This window comes from Heptranchias perlo, chromosome 29 (assembly GCF_035084215.1).
Source record: "Heptranchias perlo isolate sHepPer1 chromosome 29, sHepPer1.hap1, whole genome shotgun sequence".
Lineage (NCBI taxonomy): Eukaryota > Metazoa > Chordata > Chondrichthyes > Hexanchiformes > Hexanchidae > Heptranchias > Heptranchias perlo.
In genome coordinates, this window is record NC_090353.1 from 15,617,488 (window position 1) to 15,635,173 (window position 17,686).

At 45.8% G+C, this 17,686-nt stretch overlaps 1 protein-coding gene across 2 annotated transcripts in view; it reads right to left on the bottom strand.

Annotated features, from left to right (window-relative positions):
* Positions 1-5,953: 5,953 nt before the first annotated feature.
* The window catches only part of LOC137299418 (mucosa-associated lymphoid tissue lymphoma translocation protein 1-like), a 50,603-nt gene continuing 38,870 nt past the window's right edge, over positions 5,954-17,686 (bottom strand). For both annotated transcript variants that reach the window (XM_067968149.1, XM_067968150.1), the window contains exons 14-17: positions 16,631-16,780; positions 14,653-14,810; positions 10,711-10,845; positions 5,954-7,620 (exon numbers count right to left, since the gene is read on the bottom strand). In XM_067968149.1, coding sequence (XP_067824250.1) covers positions 7,078-7,620; positions 10,711-10,845; positions 14,653-14,810; positions 16,631-16,780 — 986 coding nt within the window. In that variant the 3' untranslated portion in view covers positions 5,954-7,077. The remainder of the gene's footprint in view (positions 7,621-10,710; positions 10,846-14,652; positions 14,811-16,630; positions 16,781-17,686) is intronic.

Below are 17,686 nucleotides of genomic sequence, written 5' to 3' on the forward strand. Positions count from 1 at the left end.
GCCCCAAGCTGACCAGGAGGGCACTCCAGAACCACAGCCAAAATCTTCGTGCCATCTCAGACCAGAGCAGGTGGCAGCAGAATGAAAAATAAACAATCGTTTTTGTGTCTCATCGAAAGCTCTTCCTTTTTTTTGAAAGCATCTTTCTTTCTCTCCACCCCACCCCTCGATTTAACGCTAATTCTCAGCAGGTGTCTAAGATCTTATATCAATAGTAACACTTAAAGCTGTGCTTCCTGTTACATATGTATCCGTTTATCTAATTAGCTGATTAAAATCAGTGACATCCCCTGCTGCTGAGTTTCACTATTAGCAGTACAAACAATACAATAAGAATCCAACTCAAAGTTCACTTTTTTGACAGCATAAAATCTTTGCGTTCTTCCCTTTCTCTACTTGTCCAAGCCTTGACAGGTCACACACTGCCTGTAGCCAAGTGGACAGTGGACAACCTGTCCCTCAACTTTCATCAACATCTCTCAGACTGCTAAGAAAAAGAACTTGCGTTTATGTAGCACCTTATCATGTCTCTCAGAAACAGCCGCAACTTACACAAACAAAGACCCACTTCATATACAATGAATTACTTTTGAAGTGTAGTCAATGTTATTGTGTAGACAAATGCGGCAGCCAATTTGCGCACAGCAAGGTCACACGGTTAATCTGTTTTTGATGGTATTTGTTGAGGAAGGAATGTTGGCCAGGACACCAGGAGGTCTCCCTGCTCTTCGAGTAGTGCCATGTGATCTGTAACGACCACCTGAACACGTTTGTCTTTATAAACAATGATTATTTATTTGCAGGAACAGACCACTAAAACAGATTATCTGGTCATTATCACATTGCTGTTTGTGGGATTATGCTGAGCACAAATTGGCTTCCTTGTTTCCTATGTTACAACAATGACTACACTTCAAAAAGTACTTCATTGGCTGTAAAGCGCTTTGGGACGTCCTGAGGTCGTGAAAGGTGCTATAGAAATGCATGTCTTTTTTTTCTTGGCTGTTGCAAGGGACACAATCACTGCATGAGGCTGTGTAGCTCAGTACCAGACAGGGAAACGCCATTGGTGAAGTGTCTCATTTATATCATAGGTCAAATAATCTAAAATAACTTACTTTTCAAGTGTCAGCTTGGTTCAATTGGTAGCTCTCTCACCTCAGAGTCAGGAGGTCATGGATTGAAGGCCCACTCTTGGACTTCAGCACGTAATCTAGGCTGGCACTCCAGTGCAGTACTGAGGGAGTGCTACATTATCAGAGGTGCTTTCTTTCAGATGAGATGCCCTATTTGGATGGATATAAAACATCCCATAATACGAAGAGAGTGGAATTTGCCTGATATCCCAGCCGACACTCCTCCCTTAACCAGCACCAAAAACATTGCTGTTTGTGGAATCTTGATGTGCACAAATTGGGTCTAAGTCCTACATAACAACAGTGACTGCACTTCAAAAGTAATTCATCGGTTGTGAAGTGCTATATAAATGCAAGGGTTTTTTAAAAAATGAAGTTAAGTTGCCCTCCCTGACAGTTCATATGTTCTAATAATTGTTCTTAATCCAATAAGATAATTGCAGAAGAAAAAAAGTAATCCTCTCAGCCATATAATGATTAAACAATATTCATTTTCTCTCTTCTCCCAGAAGGACGGTCACAGATCGCAGACCAGCTGTCTCTAGAATACTTTACAGCCTGTTACAGGAGATGTAATTAGATTACAGTTTTATATTTGCTCCCATTTGAAAGCTAAACCGGGAGGAAATTGTGCTCCATCTGCGCTTTTCAACATCGTGCAATTGTGAGGGTGGCTGATTTGATCTAGGAAATGACTGACAATCCAACACTTTCTCCAACAGGGCACCCATGGTCTGGATATCCTAGAAATTACTTTCCTTTATAATTCTCATCCAGGTTTTCCTGTAAAAGAAGTACAGTTATGGATGGACACCATGAAACGTCTCACAAATGGACTCCCATCCATCATCAGTCAGAGGTCAGTAATGTTCCCCTGGGATATCTCTGAAATCAACCTTCAGGCATAGAAGCCCCTACTTACCTGGACAAACGGGACCTTGCACCCCCGACAGAATGTTGAGAGGCTGTGATGGGGGACGGCCCAACCTTTCACATTTGCCGATTGTACCCAAAGATCCAAGCTGACAGCCAAAAACTGCGATGTGAAATCTAGATCTGCAAACAGGCATCGGGTCAGAGCCAGGATATTGGCCTCTGGACCCAGATGGGTCACATTCCTGGAATTCCTGCTTCTCCAAATAAATTAGTAAGAGATAGGGAAAGGGGAAATGGGAATGGAGTTTTTACAGTGTGTACAGGACTCCTTTCTTACCCAATACATAAGAAGCCCAAGAGAGGAATCACTGCTGGATCTAATAACGGGAAATGAACCAGAGCAGATAAGAGAAGTAAGCATAGGGGAACATCTAGGCAATAGCAATCACAACATATTAAGGCTTAAGATAATGATTGAGAAACACATAAGTAGGACAAAGACCAAATTGGAAAAAAGTTAATTTTGAGGGGATGAGAATGGAGCTAGGAAAGATAAACTGGAAAAAAAATATTGACCATCAAAGAGATAGAACAGCAGTGGGAAATACTTTAAAAGGTGACCACTAGAGTTCAGGAGAAATATATTCTGCTAAAAAGCAAGAACAAACTGGCCAATAATGAAACACCATGGATGAATAAAGAGATAAGAGCAAAATTGAAACTAAAGAGAAAGGCATGCTCCAAGTACATAGACAATAAAGGAAAGGATGACAAAAGGGAATACAAAGAGGTTAGGAAAGAAGTCAAAAAAACAATTAGGAAAGCAAAGAGGAATTATGAAATTAAATTATCAAGGAATATAAAAAGAAATAGTAAAGTATTCTACAGACACATAAATAATAAAAGGAAAATCAGGATAGGGATAGGGCCACGAAAGGATGCACAAGATAAACTCACAGGTAGCAACAGTGAAATGGCAGAAATATTGAATAATTACTATGCATCAGTATTTACCAGGGAGACTAATAAGGTGGACATAACATTTGTAGAAGAGATCAAACAAGATATCAAGACATTTAAGATAGAAAGGGGTAGATAATTGATAAACTAATCTAGTATTGATAAACTAATATGGGCTTCCAAAAGGCATTTGATAAAGTGCCACATAATAGGCTTGTCAGCAAAGTTGAAGCCCATAGAATAAAAGGGGCAGTGGCAGCATGGATACAAAATTGGCTAAGTGACAGGAAACAAAGAGTAGTGGTGAATAGTTGTTTTTCGGACTGGAGGAAGCTATACAGTGGTGTTTCCCCAGGGGTAGGTAGTAGGACCACTACTTTTCTTGTTATATATTGATGACTTGGACTTGAGTGTACAGGGCACAATTTCAAAATTTGCTGATGACACAAAACTTGGAAGTGTAGTGAACAGTGAGAAGGATAGTGATAGACTTCAAGAGGACATAGGCAGGCTGGTGGAATGGGCGGACACATGGCAGATGAAATTTAACGCAGAGAAGTGCAAAGTGATACATTTGGTAGGAAGAACGAGGAGAGGCAATATAAACTAAAGGGTACAATTCTAAAGAGGGTTCAGGAACGGAGAGACCTGGGGGTATATGTGCACAAATCGTTGAAGGTGGCAGGGCAGGTTGAGAAAGCGGTTAAAAAAACATACGGGATCCTGGGCTTTATAGAGGCAGCAAGGAAGTTATGATGAACCTTTATAAAACACTGGTTCAGCCATAACTGGAGTATTGTGTCCAATTCTGGCACTGCACTTTAGGAAAGATGTGAAGGCCTTGGAGAGGGGTGCAGAAAAGATTTGCTACAATGGTTCCAGGATTGAAGGACTTCAGTTACGTGGATAGACTGGAGAAGCTGAGGTTGTTCTTAGAGCAGAGAAGATTGAGAGGAGATTTGATAGAGGTGTTCAAAATCGTGATGGGGTCTAGACAGAGTAAATAGAGAGAAACTGTTCCCATTGGCCGAAGGGTCGAGAACCAGAGGACACAGATTTAAGGTGATTGGCAAAAGAACCAAAGGCAACATGAGGAAAAACCTTTTTACACAGCGAGTGGTTATGATCTGGAATGCACTGCCTGAAAGGGTGTTGGAGGCAGATTCAATCCTGGTTTTCAAAAGGGAATTGGATAAGTACTTGAAAGAAAAAAAAATTGTAGGGCTGCGGGGATAGGATGGGGGAGTGGGACTAGCTGTATTGCTCTTGCAGAGAGCTCGACTGGCCGAATGGCCTTCTTCTGTGCTGTAACCATTCTATGATTCTATAATCAAACTTAGAGAGGATAAAAACCCAGAGATTGCATCTGCACATATTAAAAGAAATTAGGGAAGAGATAGCAGAGGCACTATAATATAACATTTTGTTAGAACAGGGAATAATGCCAGAGGACTAGTGGACAGCTAATGTTATTTCTATATTTAAAAAGGGAGATAAAACAAGCACAGGGAACTATAGACCAGTTAGTTTAACGTCAGTGGAAGGAAAGATAATGGAATCTTTATAGAAAAACATCTGGAAACTGAAAATATAATAAAGAATAGTCAGCATGGATTTCAAAAGGGAAGATCATGCTTGACCAACCTTACTGAATTCTTTGAAGAAGTAACAGAAAGAGTAGATAAGGGTAATGTAGTAGGTGTAATATATTTGGATTTTTAAAAGGCCTTCGATAAGGTCATGAATAAGGTCAGACTAAGATGTGGAATCAGGGGGTAAGTAGCAGAATGGATAGCAAGTTGGCTGCAACACAAAAAACAGAGTAGGGATTAAAGGTATTTACTCCTACTGGCGGATGGTGGGAAGTGGCGTTCCACAGAGATTGGAGCTGGGGCCACTGTTGTTCACCATGTACATAAACAATTTGGACTCGGGAATTGGAAGTACAATTTCAAAATTTGCAGATAGCACCAAATTCGGGGGTATAGTTAATACTGAGGAAGACTGTGACAAAATATAAGACAACATTAATAAACTTGCAGAATGGGTGTGTAAATGGCAAATGATTTTCAATATCGTTAAGGGTGAAGTGGTGCATTTTGGTAGGAGGAATATGAAGACCACATATTCCTTGGGAAATGAGAGTCTAAATGGGGTAGAGGAGCAGAGGGATCTAGGGGTACAGATACACAAATCATTAAAAGTAGCAATGCAGGTTAACAACACCATAAAAAATGCAAACAAAACACTGAGGTTCATTTCTAGAGGAATAGAATTCAAAAGTAGAGAAGTTATGTTAAACCTATACAGGACCTTGGTTAGACCACACTTGGAGTAATGTGCACAGTTCTGGTCTCCATATTACAAAAAGGATATAGAGGCACTGGAGAAGGTGCAAAAAAGATTTACAAGGATTATACCAGAACTGAGAGGTTAAAACTATCAGGAAAGACTGAACAGGCTAGGGCTCTTTTCTCTAGAAAACAGAAGGCTGAGGGATGACCTGTTAGAGGTCTTTAAAATTATGAAGGGGTTGGATAGGATAGATGTAGAGAAGATGTTTCCACTTGTGGGGGAGTCCACAACTAGGGGTCATTAATGGAAGTTGGCCACTAATAAATCCAATAGGGAATTCAGGAGGAACTTCTTTAACCGAAGAGTGGTTAGAATGTGGAATTTGGTACCACAAGGAGTATTTGAGGTGAATAGCATTATTACATTTAAGGGGAAGCTAGATAAGTACATGAGGGAGAAAGGAATAAAAGGATATAGGGTGAGATGAAGTAGGGTGGGAGGAGGCTTGTGTGGAGTCAGTTGGGCCGAATGGCCTGTTTCTGTGCTGTAAATTCTGTAAGTTCAGCGGCAAAGCAATTGAGAGATCTCCTGGCTTGGTATTACATGGTTTAATAATACATAGCCGGGTTGAAAATCTTACATTATATTAGAAAGTTATGGAAAATCATAGGTGAAGAACACATGTATTTTGTCATAATTCTATTTTAATAATTTGTTTTGGTAAATATCCATGACACACAAAGATAGTAACATTTCATGATGCCAGAATTGTATGTATGTCAAGACATATTGAACAATTAAAGGGAAATTTATGCCCAGTGACTACCACAGAGCAATCAACAGAGTCCCAGCAGTACACTGATTTACAGGGATAAGTAATATATGAGAATATTCTCTCCACTTTTATTTTTTGGCCCAACAATTTTCTTCCCTCCTGTCCTAGGAATTCTGACACTCACTGGGGTACAGGTTCCACAGGCATTGCCACCTTCCAGTCCCTCACCCAAGTGACTGTTCTTCATGTGTGAGCCTGGTCAATGAGAGCAGGAAGGCTATGCAACTAGGGGGTGCATCACAGCCAAGCCTGCCTCTCTCCTTGTCCAACATCCACACACATACCCTTTATACTGGGATCACTAGAAAGCAATCAGGAGTGAGAACCGAGACTGATTTTACTCCTCCTTACCCCAGGGGCACTGAGGTCAACTGTGATGCCCCAACTATTGCCCAGACTGAGGTCAGAAAACTCAGCACAAACCGGGGATTAGACCTTCTGAAGTTGTCTGACTCAGTAGCGCAGTAAACAGTCAGGGCAGTCAAGGGGGAGCTAGTCTCTCCACTTTAGCGCACTTCAGGATGAAATGAACAAAATTATTAGCTTTAAAATTAAACTATTTAATTTCACTCTCTCAAAGGGGAGGGAAGTTGCAGCCAATTTTCCTGTTCATTGGCTGAGGTGCTTATCCTGGTGTTGATTGACACTTGCATCTGCAAGTCACGTGTGATGGGTTTAGTCAGTGCCTCAGTGGTCTCCTGTCAGGCCTACTTGACATTGTCAGAGTGGCCCACCTGATAGCAAAAGGACACAACAGGACTGTCCTTCCCTTTATCTCCAATTGGCCAATCTTGAGGTACATAGCCATGCTGTTAGATCCTGAGGAGCGGTGCATATCCCAAAGTCCTTGATGTCCCAGGTAACTACAACGGGCTGAGAGTCGGGAAGAACTGGGTAAAACTGGAGAGTGGTTAGCTGAAAAAAAAATCAAACTTCGTCCTCCATGTCTCTGGGTTCCACAATTGAACCCTCTAATTAATATGTGTAAAAGTCTTTCATTTGCACGTTAGTATGAAGTTCTCCAGCATCGCGCTGATTGTCCCTCCTGATGCCCATTGTGTCAATAGAGTGTCTTGACCACTGGGTGGAGTTCAGAGACTTAAACTGAGCAGTAATCCCCTCAACGGTCTCGGTGGCCTTTAGCCCAACAGCAGCTCCCGCCGACAGTCGGACCTGGTCCTGTCGCTCCAGGACGCTGTAATACACGTTGGTAGATTTGTTCCTGTATCTGTGTGAACCAGTATAACCCTCAAGATCGTTCAAACTATTGGAAGTACGTAAAGAGGTTGGTAGAGAGGAGTAAGTGAGGCTCGAGTCGTGGATCAACATCTGTGAAGGTTCACTTGAGGAACTTCGCAATGAGCCATAAACTGAGGTATAGCCACTCTGATGCTCCGATCTACTTAGGTTGAGTTTAGAGACAAGGGGCTTTCCAATACTGACCACTTTCTTCTCCTCTATGGAATCCTCCATTTGTTCATACTGATACTGGAGACAGATGGAAAAGCTCAACTCTTTCTACATAACATAACGGAGAGACAAAAAGCAGAAAATCATGTTGTTTATTTGTTTTTGTCTCAATTTCCCCTCCCCTCCCCCCTCCGCCCTTTTGGGGTTCAGTTCCATTCTCCAGAACCTCATCCAAGTTGCCATTCTTAGCGTGTGTGCGCCTAGTGAGTGTCATTGGGCTAATTGACCCTGTAGGATCCACGCCTGGCCCCATACATAGAGACTTTCTGGGAAAGGTCACTGGGCAGTGGTCAGGAGCAGGAATCCAAGATGATTTGATCCCCCACCATGACTCAAGGACACTAAGGTAAATTGTGACACACCGACAGAGGTCAGTTAATTCAGCACGGAGCAGAGATCAAAACTGGGCCCGTCCTGATCAACACCACTGGTGCACTTACTTACTGAGCCAATGAGGGAGCTGTAAAGTTATAGAATCATAGAAAAGTTACGGAACAGAAGGAGGCCATTCAGCCCATCGTGTCCATGCTGGCCGAAAATGAGCCACCCAGCCTAATCCCACTTTCCAGCACTTGGTCCACAGCGCTGTAGGTTACGGCACTTCAGGTGCACATCCAGGTGCATTTTAAATGAGTTGAGGGTTTCTGCCTTTACCACTCTTTCAGGCAGTGAGTTCCAAACCCCCACCACCCTCTGGGTGAAAAGATTTTTCCTCAGCTCCCCTCTAATCCTTCTACCAATTACTTTAAACCTATACCACTGGTTATTGACCACCCTGCTAAGGGAAATAGGTCCTTCCTATCCATTCTATCTAGGCCCCTCATAATTTTGTACACCTCAATTAAATCACCCCTCAGCCTCCTCTGCTCCAAAGAAAACAACCCCAGCCTATCCAATCTTTCCTCATAGCTAAAATTCTCCAGTCCTGGCAACATCCTCGTAAATCTCCTCTGTACCCTCTCCAGTGCAATCACATCTTTCCTGTAATGTGGTGACCAGAACTGCACGCAGTACTCAAGCTGTGACCTAACCAATGTTTTAACCAGTTCTAGCATAACCTCCCCGCTCTTATATTCTACGCCTCGGCTAATAAAGGAAAATATCCCGTACGCCTTTTTAACCACCTTATCTACCTGTCCTGCTATTTTCATTCACTGGTTTTATAGTGAGACAATGGCCCCGATATTTACGGGGAGGTGGACGGGGAGCGGGAGGGGGACTTGTAGAGGCCAGGTGACCCGGAAATATGGCAAACCCTGAGGTTCTGCACGGGGCGGAAGGGATCGCGGGGAGGGGGCGGAAGGGATCGCGGGGGGGGGGGGGGGGCGGGACCGGATCGCGGGGAGGGGGGGGGACCGGATCGCGGGGAGGGGGGGGGACCGGATCGCGGGGAGGGGGGGGGACCGGATCGCGGGGAGGGGGGGGGACCGGATCGCGGGGAGGGGGGGGGACCGGATCGCGGGGAGGGGGGGGACCGGATCGCGGGGAGGGGGGGGGACCGGATCGCGGGGAGGGGGGGGGACCGGATCGCGGGGAGGGGGGGGGGACCGGATCGCGGGGAGGGGGGGGGGACCGGATCGCGGGGAGGGGGGGGGACCGGATCGCGGGGAGGGGGGGGGACCGGATCGCGGGGAGGGGGGGGGACCGGATCGCGGGGAGGGGGGGGGACCGGATCGCGGGGAGGGGGGGGGGACCGGATCGCGGGGAGGGGGGGGGGACCGGATCGCGGGGAGGGGGGGGGACCGGATCGCGGGGAGGGGGGGGGGACCGGATCGCGGGGAGGGGGGGGGGACCGGATCGCGGGGAGGGGGGGGGGACCGGATCGCGGGGAGGGGGGGGGACCGGATCGCGGGGAGGGGGGGGGACCGGATCGCGGGGAGGGGGGGGGGACCGGATCGCGGGGAGGGGGGGGGGGACCGGATCGCGGGGAGGGGGGGGGGACCGGATCGCGGGGAGGGGGGGGGACCGGATCGCGGGGAGGGGGGGGGGGACCGGATCGCGGGGAGGGGGGGGGACCGGATCGCGGGGAGGGGGGGGGACCGGATCGCGGGGAGGGGGGGGGACCGGATCGCGGGGAGGGGGGGGGGACCGGATCGCGGGGAGGGGGGGGGGACCGGATCGCGGGGAGGGGCGGACGGGATCGCGGGGAGGGGGGGACCGGATCGCGGGGAGGGGCGGACGGGATCGCGGGGAGGGGCGGACGGGATCGCGGGGAGGGGCGGACGGGATCGCGGGGAGGGGCGGACGGGATTGCCAGGACGGAGGCCGATCACAGCCGGTTTGCTTGGGAGCGCCCAAGGGGAAGCATTCCTGCTCCTCTTGGCCGACAAACAGTGCTGGAAAAGCACTTACTTGTTGGATCCGGCAATTCTCGCCTTCCTTTAGCTGCCGGGTTTCCAGAGCCCTGGGAAACCAGGCTCGCAGCCATTAAATGTCCATGGTTGCTAAAATGTGAGGCACACAGCCTCATTAACACATTTAAATTACTGACCTGCCTCTCAAGAGCAGGTTACTCACCTGCCCCCCAACCTGCCTTGGTTAAAGCGGAAGTGGGCACTTTCATGGCGGGTTGGGGTCACGTTTCAGATTTTAAAAAATTTAACCCCCCCCCCCACAAAAACCTCTCCCGCCCGTCCTGGGGGGTAAAATTTAAAATTCCTCCCAACGTGTCAGCTTGGCTCAGTTGATAGCAGTCTTGCCACTGAGTCGGAAGGTCATGTGCTCGAGATCCACTCCAGAATTTAAAGCATAAACGAGGCTAGCACACTGGTGCAATACTGAGGGAGTGTTTAATTGTTGTCCTTTGGATTAGATGTTATACTGAGCCTCCTTCTACTGGTTCAAGTGGACATTAAAGGTCCCACAGGACTGTTTAAAGACGACCATGGGGCTCTCCCAGTTGTCCTGGCCAGCACTCCTCCCTCCACTAAAAACAGGTCAGTGAACCACTTGTCTCACTGCTGTTTGTGGGACGTTGCTATGCACAAAATGGCTGCTGTATTTGCCTACATAACAGACTGCACAGGGTGATTTACTGTACTTAAAGCACTGTGGGGCATTTTGGCACAATATAAATGTAAGCTGGTAGTTTAAGAGGCGTTGTGATGGAACAAATGGATTCTGGGAGTGGGTTCTTACCCTCAGTTTCTGCAGGCCACTAAGCCTGGTGTAGAGACACTGATCTGGAAAGTCAAAGCTCCTGACAGTGAAGAGGATGCTGCCCGTCTCCTCAGGACAGCCTTTATTTGTATGCTTGAGATCCACATCCAGGTCCTATGATCCAGATAATTAAAGAGGAAAGTCATTTGAAGAACCAGAATTTTGCCATGGACGTAATCATCCCACCAGCATAGCACCAAGCCATACAAACTGGAACATTCCAGATTGGCTCTTTATTTTATTCCCCCTCCCCCCCCCCCCTTTCCTAGGATGCTGACTCTCTTGCTCTGCCCTCCAGTACCTCATGGACAATATTCATGACCCCGAACATCACTTTCTAGCAGGGGTCACTGGATAGCAATGAGGAACAGCAACCCTGGCTTGCTTTTCTCCTGCTTAACCCAGAAGCATTGAAGCCAATTGTAATCTCAATTACTCCTCTAACTGAGAGCAGCTACCTCAGCATAGACCAGGGTTCAATCCTGTACCCTGTGAACATCCCATCACAGTTGTCTGGTGCACTCACACTCCACAAGTTCAGTGGAACACAAGAAATAGGAGCAGGAGTGGGCCATACAGCCCCTCGAGCCTGCTGCATCATTCACTAGGATCATGGCTGATCTTTGACCTCAACTCCACTTTCCCACCCTATCCCATATCCCTTGATTCCCTTAGAGTCCAAAAATCTATCGATCTCTGTTTTGAATATTCTCAAGGACTGAGAATTCACAGCCCTCTGGGGTAGAGAATTTGAAAGATTCACAACCCTCTGAGTGAAGAAATTCCTCTCATCTCAGTCCTAAATGGCTGACCCCTTGTCCTCAGGCTATGATCCCTAGTTCTAGACTCTCCTGCCAGAGGAAACAGCCTCTCAGCATTTACCCTGTCAAATCCTCGAAGAATTTTATACTTTTCAATGAGATTACTTTTAATTCTTCTAAACGCCACAGAATATAGGCCCATTGTACTCAATCTCTCCTCATAGGACAACCCTCTCATCTCAGGAATCAATCTAGTGAACCTTTGTTGCAACCCTCTAAGACAAGTATATCCTTCCTTAGGTAAGGAGATCAAAACTGTACACAGTACTCCAGGTGTGATCTCACCAGAGCCCTATATAATTGCAGCAAGACTTCCCTACTCTTATACTCCAACCCCCTTGCAATAAAGACTAACATGCCATTTGCCTTCCTAATTGCTTGCTCTACCTGCATGTTAACTTACTGTGCTTTGTGTAAAAGGACATCCAAATCCTTCTGAATACCAACATTTAATAGTTTCTCACCTTAAATATTCTGCTTTTCTATACTTCCCATCAAAATGGATATTTTCACATTTCCCACATTATACTCCATCTTCCATAGTCTTTCCCAATTACTTTGTAGCCTCTTTGTGTCCTCCTCACAACTTACTTTCCCACCTAGCTTTGTATCGTCAGCAAACTTGGATACATTACACTCGGTCCCCTCATCTAAGTCATTGGTATATATTGTAAACAATTTTACAACACCAAGTTATAGTCCAACAATTTTATTTTAAAATCCACAAGCTTTTGGAGGCTTCCTCCTTCCTCAGGTGATTGGAAACAGCTGAGGCCCAAGCACTGATCCTTGCGGCACTCCACTAGTTACAACCTGCCAACCCGAAAATGACCCATTTATTCCTACCCCCTGTTTTCTGTCTGTTAACCAATCCTCAATCCATGCTAATATATTACCCCAATCCCATGAGCCCTAATCTTTTGTAACACCCTCTTGTGTGGCACCTTATCGAATGCCTTTTGAAAATCCAAACACATTACGTCCACTGGTTCTCTCTTATCCACCCTACTAGTTACACCCTCAAAAAACGCTAATAGATTTGTCAAACACGATTCCCCTTTCATAAAAGCATGTTGACTCTGCCTAATCATATTATGATTTTCTACGTGCCCTGTTACCATGTCATTAACATGCATCTACAGCAAGCAATTAGGAAGGCAAATGGTATGTTGGCCTTTATTGCAAGAGGGTTGGTGTACAAGAGTAAAGATGTTCTGCTGCAATTATACAGGGCTTTGGTGAGACCACACCTGGAGTACTGTGTACAGTTTTGGTCCCCTTCCCTTAAGGAAGAATATACTTGCTTTAGCGGGGGTGCATCGATGGTTCACCAGATTGATTCCTGGGAGGAGAGATTGAGCCTGTACTCTGTGGAGTTCAGAAGAATGAGAGGTGATCTCATTGAAACATATAAGATTCTGAGAGGACTTGACAGGGTAGATACAGAGAGGCTGTTTCACCTGGCTGGAGAGTCTAGAACTAGGGGTTATGGTCTCAGGATAAGGGGTCAGCCATTTCGGACTGAGATGAAAAGAAATTTCTTCACTCAGAGGGTTGTGAATCTTTGGAATTCTCTATCCCAGAGGGCTGTGCATGCTCAGTCGTTGAGTATATTCAAGGCTGAGATAGATAGATTTTTGGACTCTAAAGAAATCAAGGGATATGGGGATCGGACGGGAAAGTGGAGTTGAGGTCAAAGATCAGCCAGGATCTTATTGAAAGGTGGAGGAGCCATATGGCCTACTCCTGCTCTTATGTTCCTAATTTTTTATTTGTTCATGGGACAATCCGGTAGTTTCATGGCCACCATTACTGATACTAATTTTTTTTAAATTCCAGATTTTATTTAATTAATTGAATTTAAATTCCCCAGCTGCCATGGCGGGATTTGAACTCATGACTCCAGAATATTAGTCTAGGCCTCGGGATTACTAGTCCAGTAACATAACCACTATGCTACCGTACCCATCTTAATAATAGATTCTAGCATTTTCCCTACTACTGATGTCAGGCTAACTGGCTAATTGTTTCCTGTTTTCTCTCTCCCTCCTTTCTTGAATAGCGGGGTTAAATTTGCTACCTTCCAATCCACGGGGACTGCTCTGGAATCTAGGGAATTCTGGAAGATCAAATCCAATGCATCCACCATCTCTGCAGCCATTTCTTTTAGAACCCTAGGATGTAGGCCATCAGGTCCTGGTGATTTGTCAGGTTTTAGTCCCATTAATTTCTCCAGTACTTTTTCTTTACTAATATTAATTACTTTAAGTTCCTTACTCTCATTAGACTCTTGGTTCCCCATTATTTCTGGTATGTTTTTTGTGTCTTCTACTATGAAGACAGATACAAAATATTTGTTTAACGTCTCTGCTATTCCCTTATTCCCCATCATAATTTCTCCTGTCTCTGCCTCTAAGGTACCCATGTTTACTTTCATTAATCTCTTCCTTTTCACATACTTGTAGAAGCTCTTATAATCTGTTTTTATATTTCTTGCTAGTTTACTCTCATATTCTATTTTCTCCCTCTTTATCAATTTCTTGGTCATTCTTTGCTGATTTCTAAAACCCTCCCAATCCTCAGGATTACTACACTTTTTGGCAACGTTGCAAGCCTCTTCTTTTAGTCTAATACTATCCTTAACTTCTCTAGTTAGCCACTGTTGGATCACTTTTCCCGTGGAGTTTTTATTCCTCAAGGGAATGTATATTCGTTGAGAATTATGAATTATCTCTTTAAATGTTTGCCATTGCTTATCTACCGTAATATCTTTTAATCTAATTTCCCAATCTACCTTAGTCAGCTCACCCCCTTACCTACTATCAGTGCAAAGCTTTGCACCAATACTAAGCTTGAAATGTAAATTGGGTGTGAAGGCCCGAATTGACTCCAAAGTCAAGTGGAGTGAGACTCCCTCCTCCTGGAGTCTGCCTCTGCTACACTCTGATGTCAGTTCGGGCCCTGACGCTGGATTCAGGCTGCATTTACACCATTACTGCCGCATCAGTGAGAAGCAAAACCATTTCACACCAACATTCTGGTTGTAGTGTGAATGATGCTAAAAAGGAAAAACGATGAGGAGCCGTCTGTTGTTTCTTACCTCTGAAAAGTCAGCCAGTCTGGCTTCACATTTAGTCATCTCCCCCGGAGTTTGCACTATCCTGGTGTAAATAATCATAATGTTTGAAAACTCGGCTGCAAATCCCAGGCGAACCGTGACTCCACATTCAAAATGGACGTACCTGCTCTCTGGAAGAACTAGAAAGAACAGAGTCATTGGGACAGTGTCAGCATTCTGATCTCATGTACAGAAAGTACAGGACTTCACATCTCCTAAACCCCCCGACTCCTCCTCCTCCTCCCTCCCCCCACCACATTGAGATTCATCACATCATCCCCTAATCCATCTCATTCTTTCCCAGGACCTCAAAACTGTGGAACTTCTCTCCTGTCTCAGTCTTTCCTTCCTCCTACAGTCCACCACAGGGCTTGTCCGAGCCTTGTGCCTTCATGGGCTAACTGGGGACCGTGCAATGGAACCTCAGGGGCCACATATTAAGTTTAAATCCATATTCCCATTAATTTGCATATATCAGAAGTTACTGATACCTACAGATCTTGGTGTTCCAATTTAGGATTTATCCACCAATGAGGCTACAGCGGTAAAACCAGCCCTTTCCAAACCTCCAGGACCACAAAATTCAGAAAGAGCAAACCTTTGAATAAGAAATAAAAGCACAAATAGGACTGAGTAGCCTGGACTTCGAAGGCTGGACTCCCAGAGTTCAAGAGCTGCACGTGGCCTCAGAGTCAAGGTCCAATTTAAAACCCAAGCCTGGTGCCACCAAACCATTACTTCCTGGATCACCGCTCCTCCTCTTCCATTCACTTCACCCTTGGTGTAAAAGTTCCCTCTGATTTCTCTTCTTACTCCTAACCTTCTCATTGTCCCCTGGGTTTGTGAACCCTTCTCCACAGTGAAAAATCAATTCTGTTTAATCCCACCTGAATATTGAAAACTTCACCTCAAAGTTTCCTCTTTTCCAAAATAAAAACAACAAATCAAAGTTCCTGACTCTTTCTTGAATTCCTGATTTCAAGAACCAACTCCTTCTCGTGATTCAGTTCCTGAGTTTGCTGAAATGATGGTTGTAATAAGGAGGCTGCACTTGATGTACACCAATATCTGGATTGCTTTGAATGTGTCAGGGAGCCGGTGGCTCACTTTCTAAATGCACTACCTCAGTGTGGTACTGAGCCACACAGACCAGGAAGGTTCCAGATTCGATTCCCGCTCTGTGTCTAGTTGGCTGAGTCCAGCTGGGGGCAGCAGTAGGGGCTACAATTGCCTCAGCGCCCTGGGTTAGGGAGGAGGAAGTCCTCCAAGGCTCCCGGTGTGGACAGTATTGGGTATGGCTGTGATACCCTTCAAGTAGCCTGCGACACTTACCGTTAGGGTCACACATGAACAATAGCCACATGGGCGAGACAGGGGAGCATATCTACTCTTGTAAGGTACCTTCCCTCAGCGAGGACCTTCAGGAAGGGGGTGAATATTTATAGAAAGATAAAATGAATGAAATGCTAAACTCGAGAGAATTACTTTCCCCTTCTATGAGGCGTTCCATTTTATGGACAGTAAAATATGCAACACAAATTGGAGCGTTACATAGAATTACATAGAATTTACAGCACAGAAACAGGCCGTTTGGCCCAACTGGTTTATGCCAGTGTTTATGCTCCACACGAGCCTCCTCCCACCCCTCTTCAACATATCCTTCTATTCCTTTCTCCCTTGTGTGTTTATCTAGCTTCCCCTTAAATGCATCAATGCTATTCTTGTGGTAGTGAGTTCCACATTCTTACCACTCTTTGGGTAAAGAAGTTTTTCCCGAATTCCCTATTGGATTTATTAGTGACCACCTTATATTTATGGCTGCTAGTTTTGGACTCCCCCACAAGTGGAAACATCTTCTCTACATCTACCCTATCAAACCCTTTCATAATCTTTAAGGCCTCCATCAGGTCACCCCTCAGCCTTCCCTTTTCCAGAGAAGTGAGTGAGTACTCTCTCTTACCATGCGCCTTGGCCCACTGCAGGTTCCTGGTTGAATATTCATCATGACAGTCGGGTGGCTTAATTTTGTCTGTTAGTGACCGTCTCTCTGACAGGCTGCTCCGGATCTCCAAGGCTTGTATGCCCCTTGTGAGCTCGCATTTCCCCATATCTGAAATCATAGAGGGAAAGAGACTCTGTGGAACACCAGGGACAAAGTATTCTGTTTCTTAACTCTCATTTATGCAGCTTGTTGGCCTTTTAAACTGAGCAGGTGAATCTCAGGGAATTTGAACTCTTCCCCACTCGAACGGAGCGGGCAAGCACTTAAAATGGAGCGGCTCTATTTCCCACCCGTTCCCAGTGATTTCCCATTTTAAGGCCGCTAGTTCTGGCGGGAGCCTCATTAATAAACACAAATCATACAGGGTATGCCAGTGGTATTTTAACCCGCTCCTGAGCGAGTGGTCGCCAACGAGGCCATTGAAGATAAGTGAATAAACTTTCCTTACTGGGGCCAGGAGGAGCAGGGGTTCTCCTCCAGGCCCTTGCTGCCCTGGGCTCCCTCCCTCCAGTACACAAGACCCTTGCAACATGCCTCTCCCAGATTTCTCTAGGTGTCTGAACTTAGTCACCCGCCCGCTGGCCAACTGCCACTTTCCGCCCAAAACAGGCGAGCAGCTGACCGGCTGCACCCAAATGAAGCCCGGCAGTTAAAATCTGCCAGGCTGCCAACGCAAACTCCTGGGCAGGAATGCCGTCCGCTCTCGCCAGCTTCCCGCAGGGAGTTAAAATCGGCTCTTTACTCATCTCACACGTTGTTCCCCAAGAAGTTAGGCAGGAGAGGCCTCAACTCCTCAGCCTCTCCCACTGGGAGAAATGGGAGTTTGTGGCATAAGTTGTCTCCCTCTCTGATGCTCCATCCAGAGGTGTCCTCCAGAAGTGGTCTTGCTGCAATCTGGAACTGCCGGTGTGGGAATCACAAACTTGTGTCCCATCTCTCTGCAGAGCAGTGAGTTAAGAAATATTTACATATTCGTGGTCTTTTCCTCACACTGCACAATTTAAAAAAAATTTC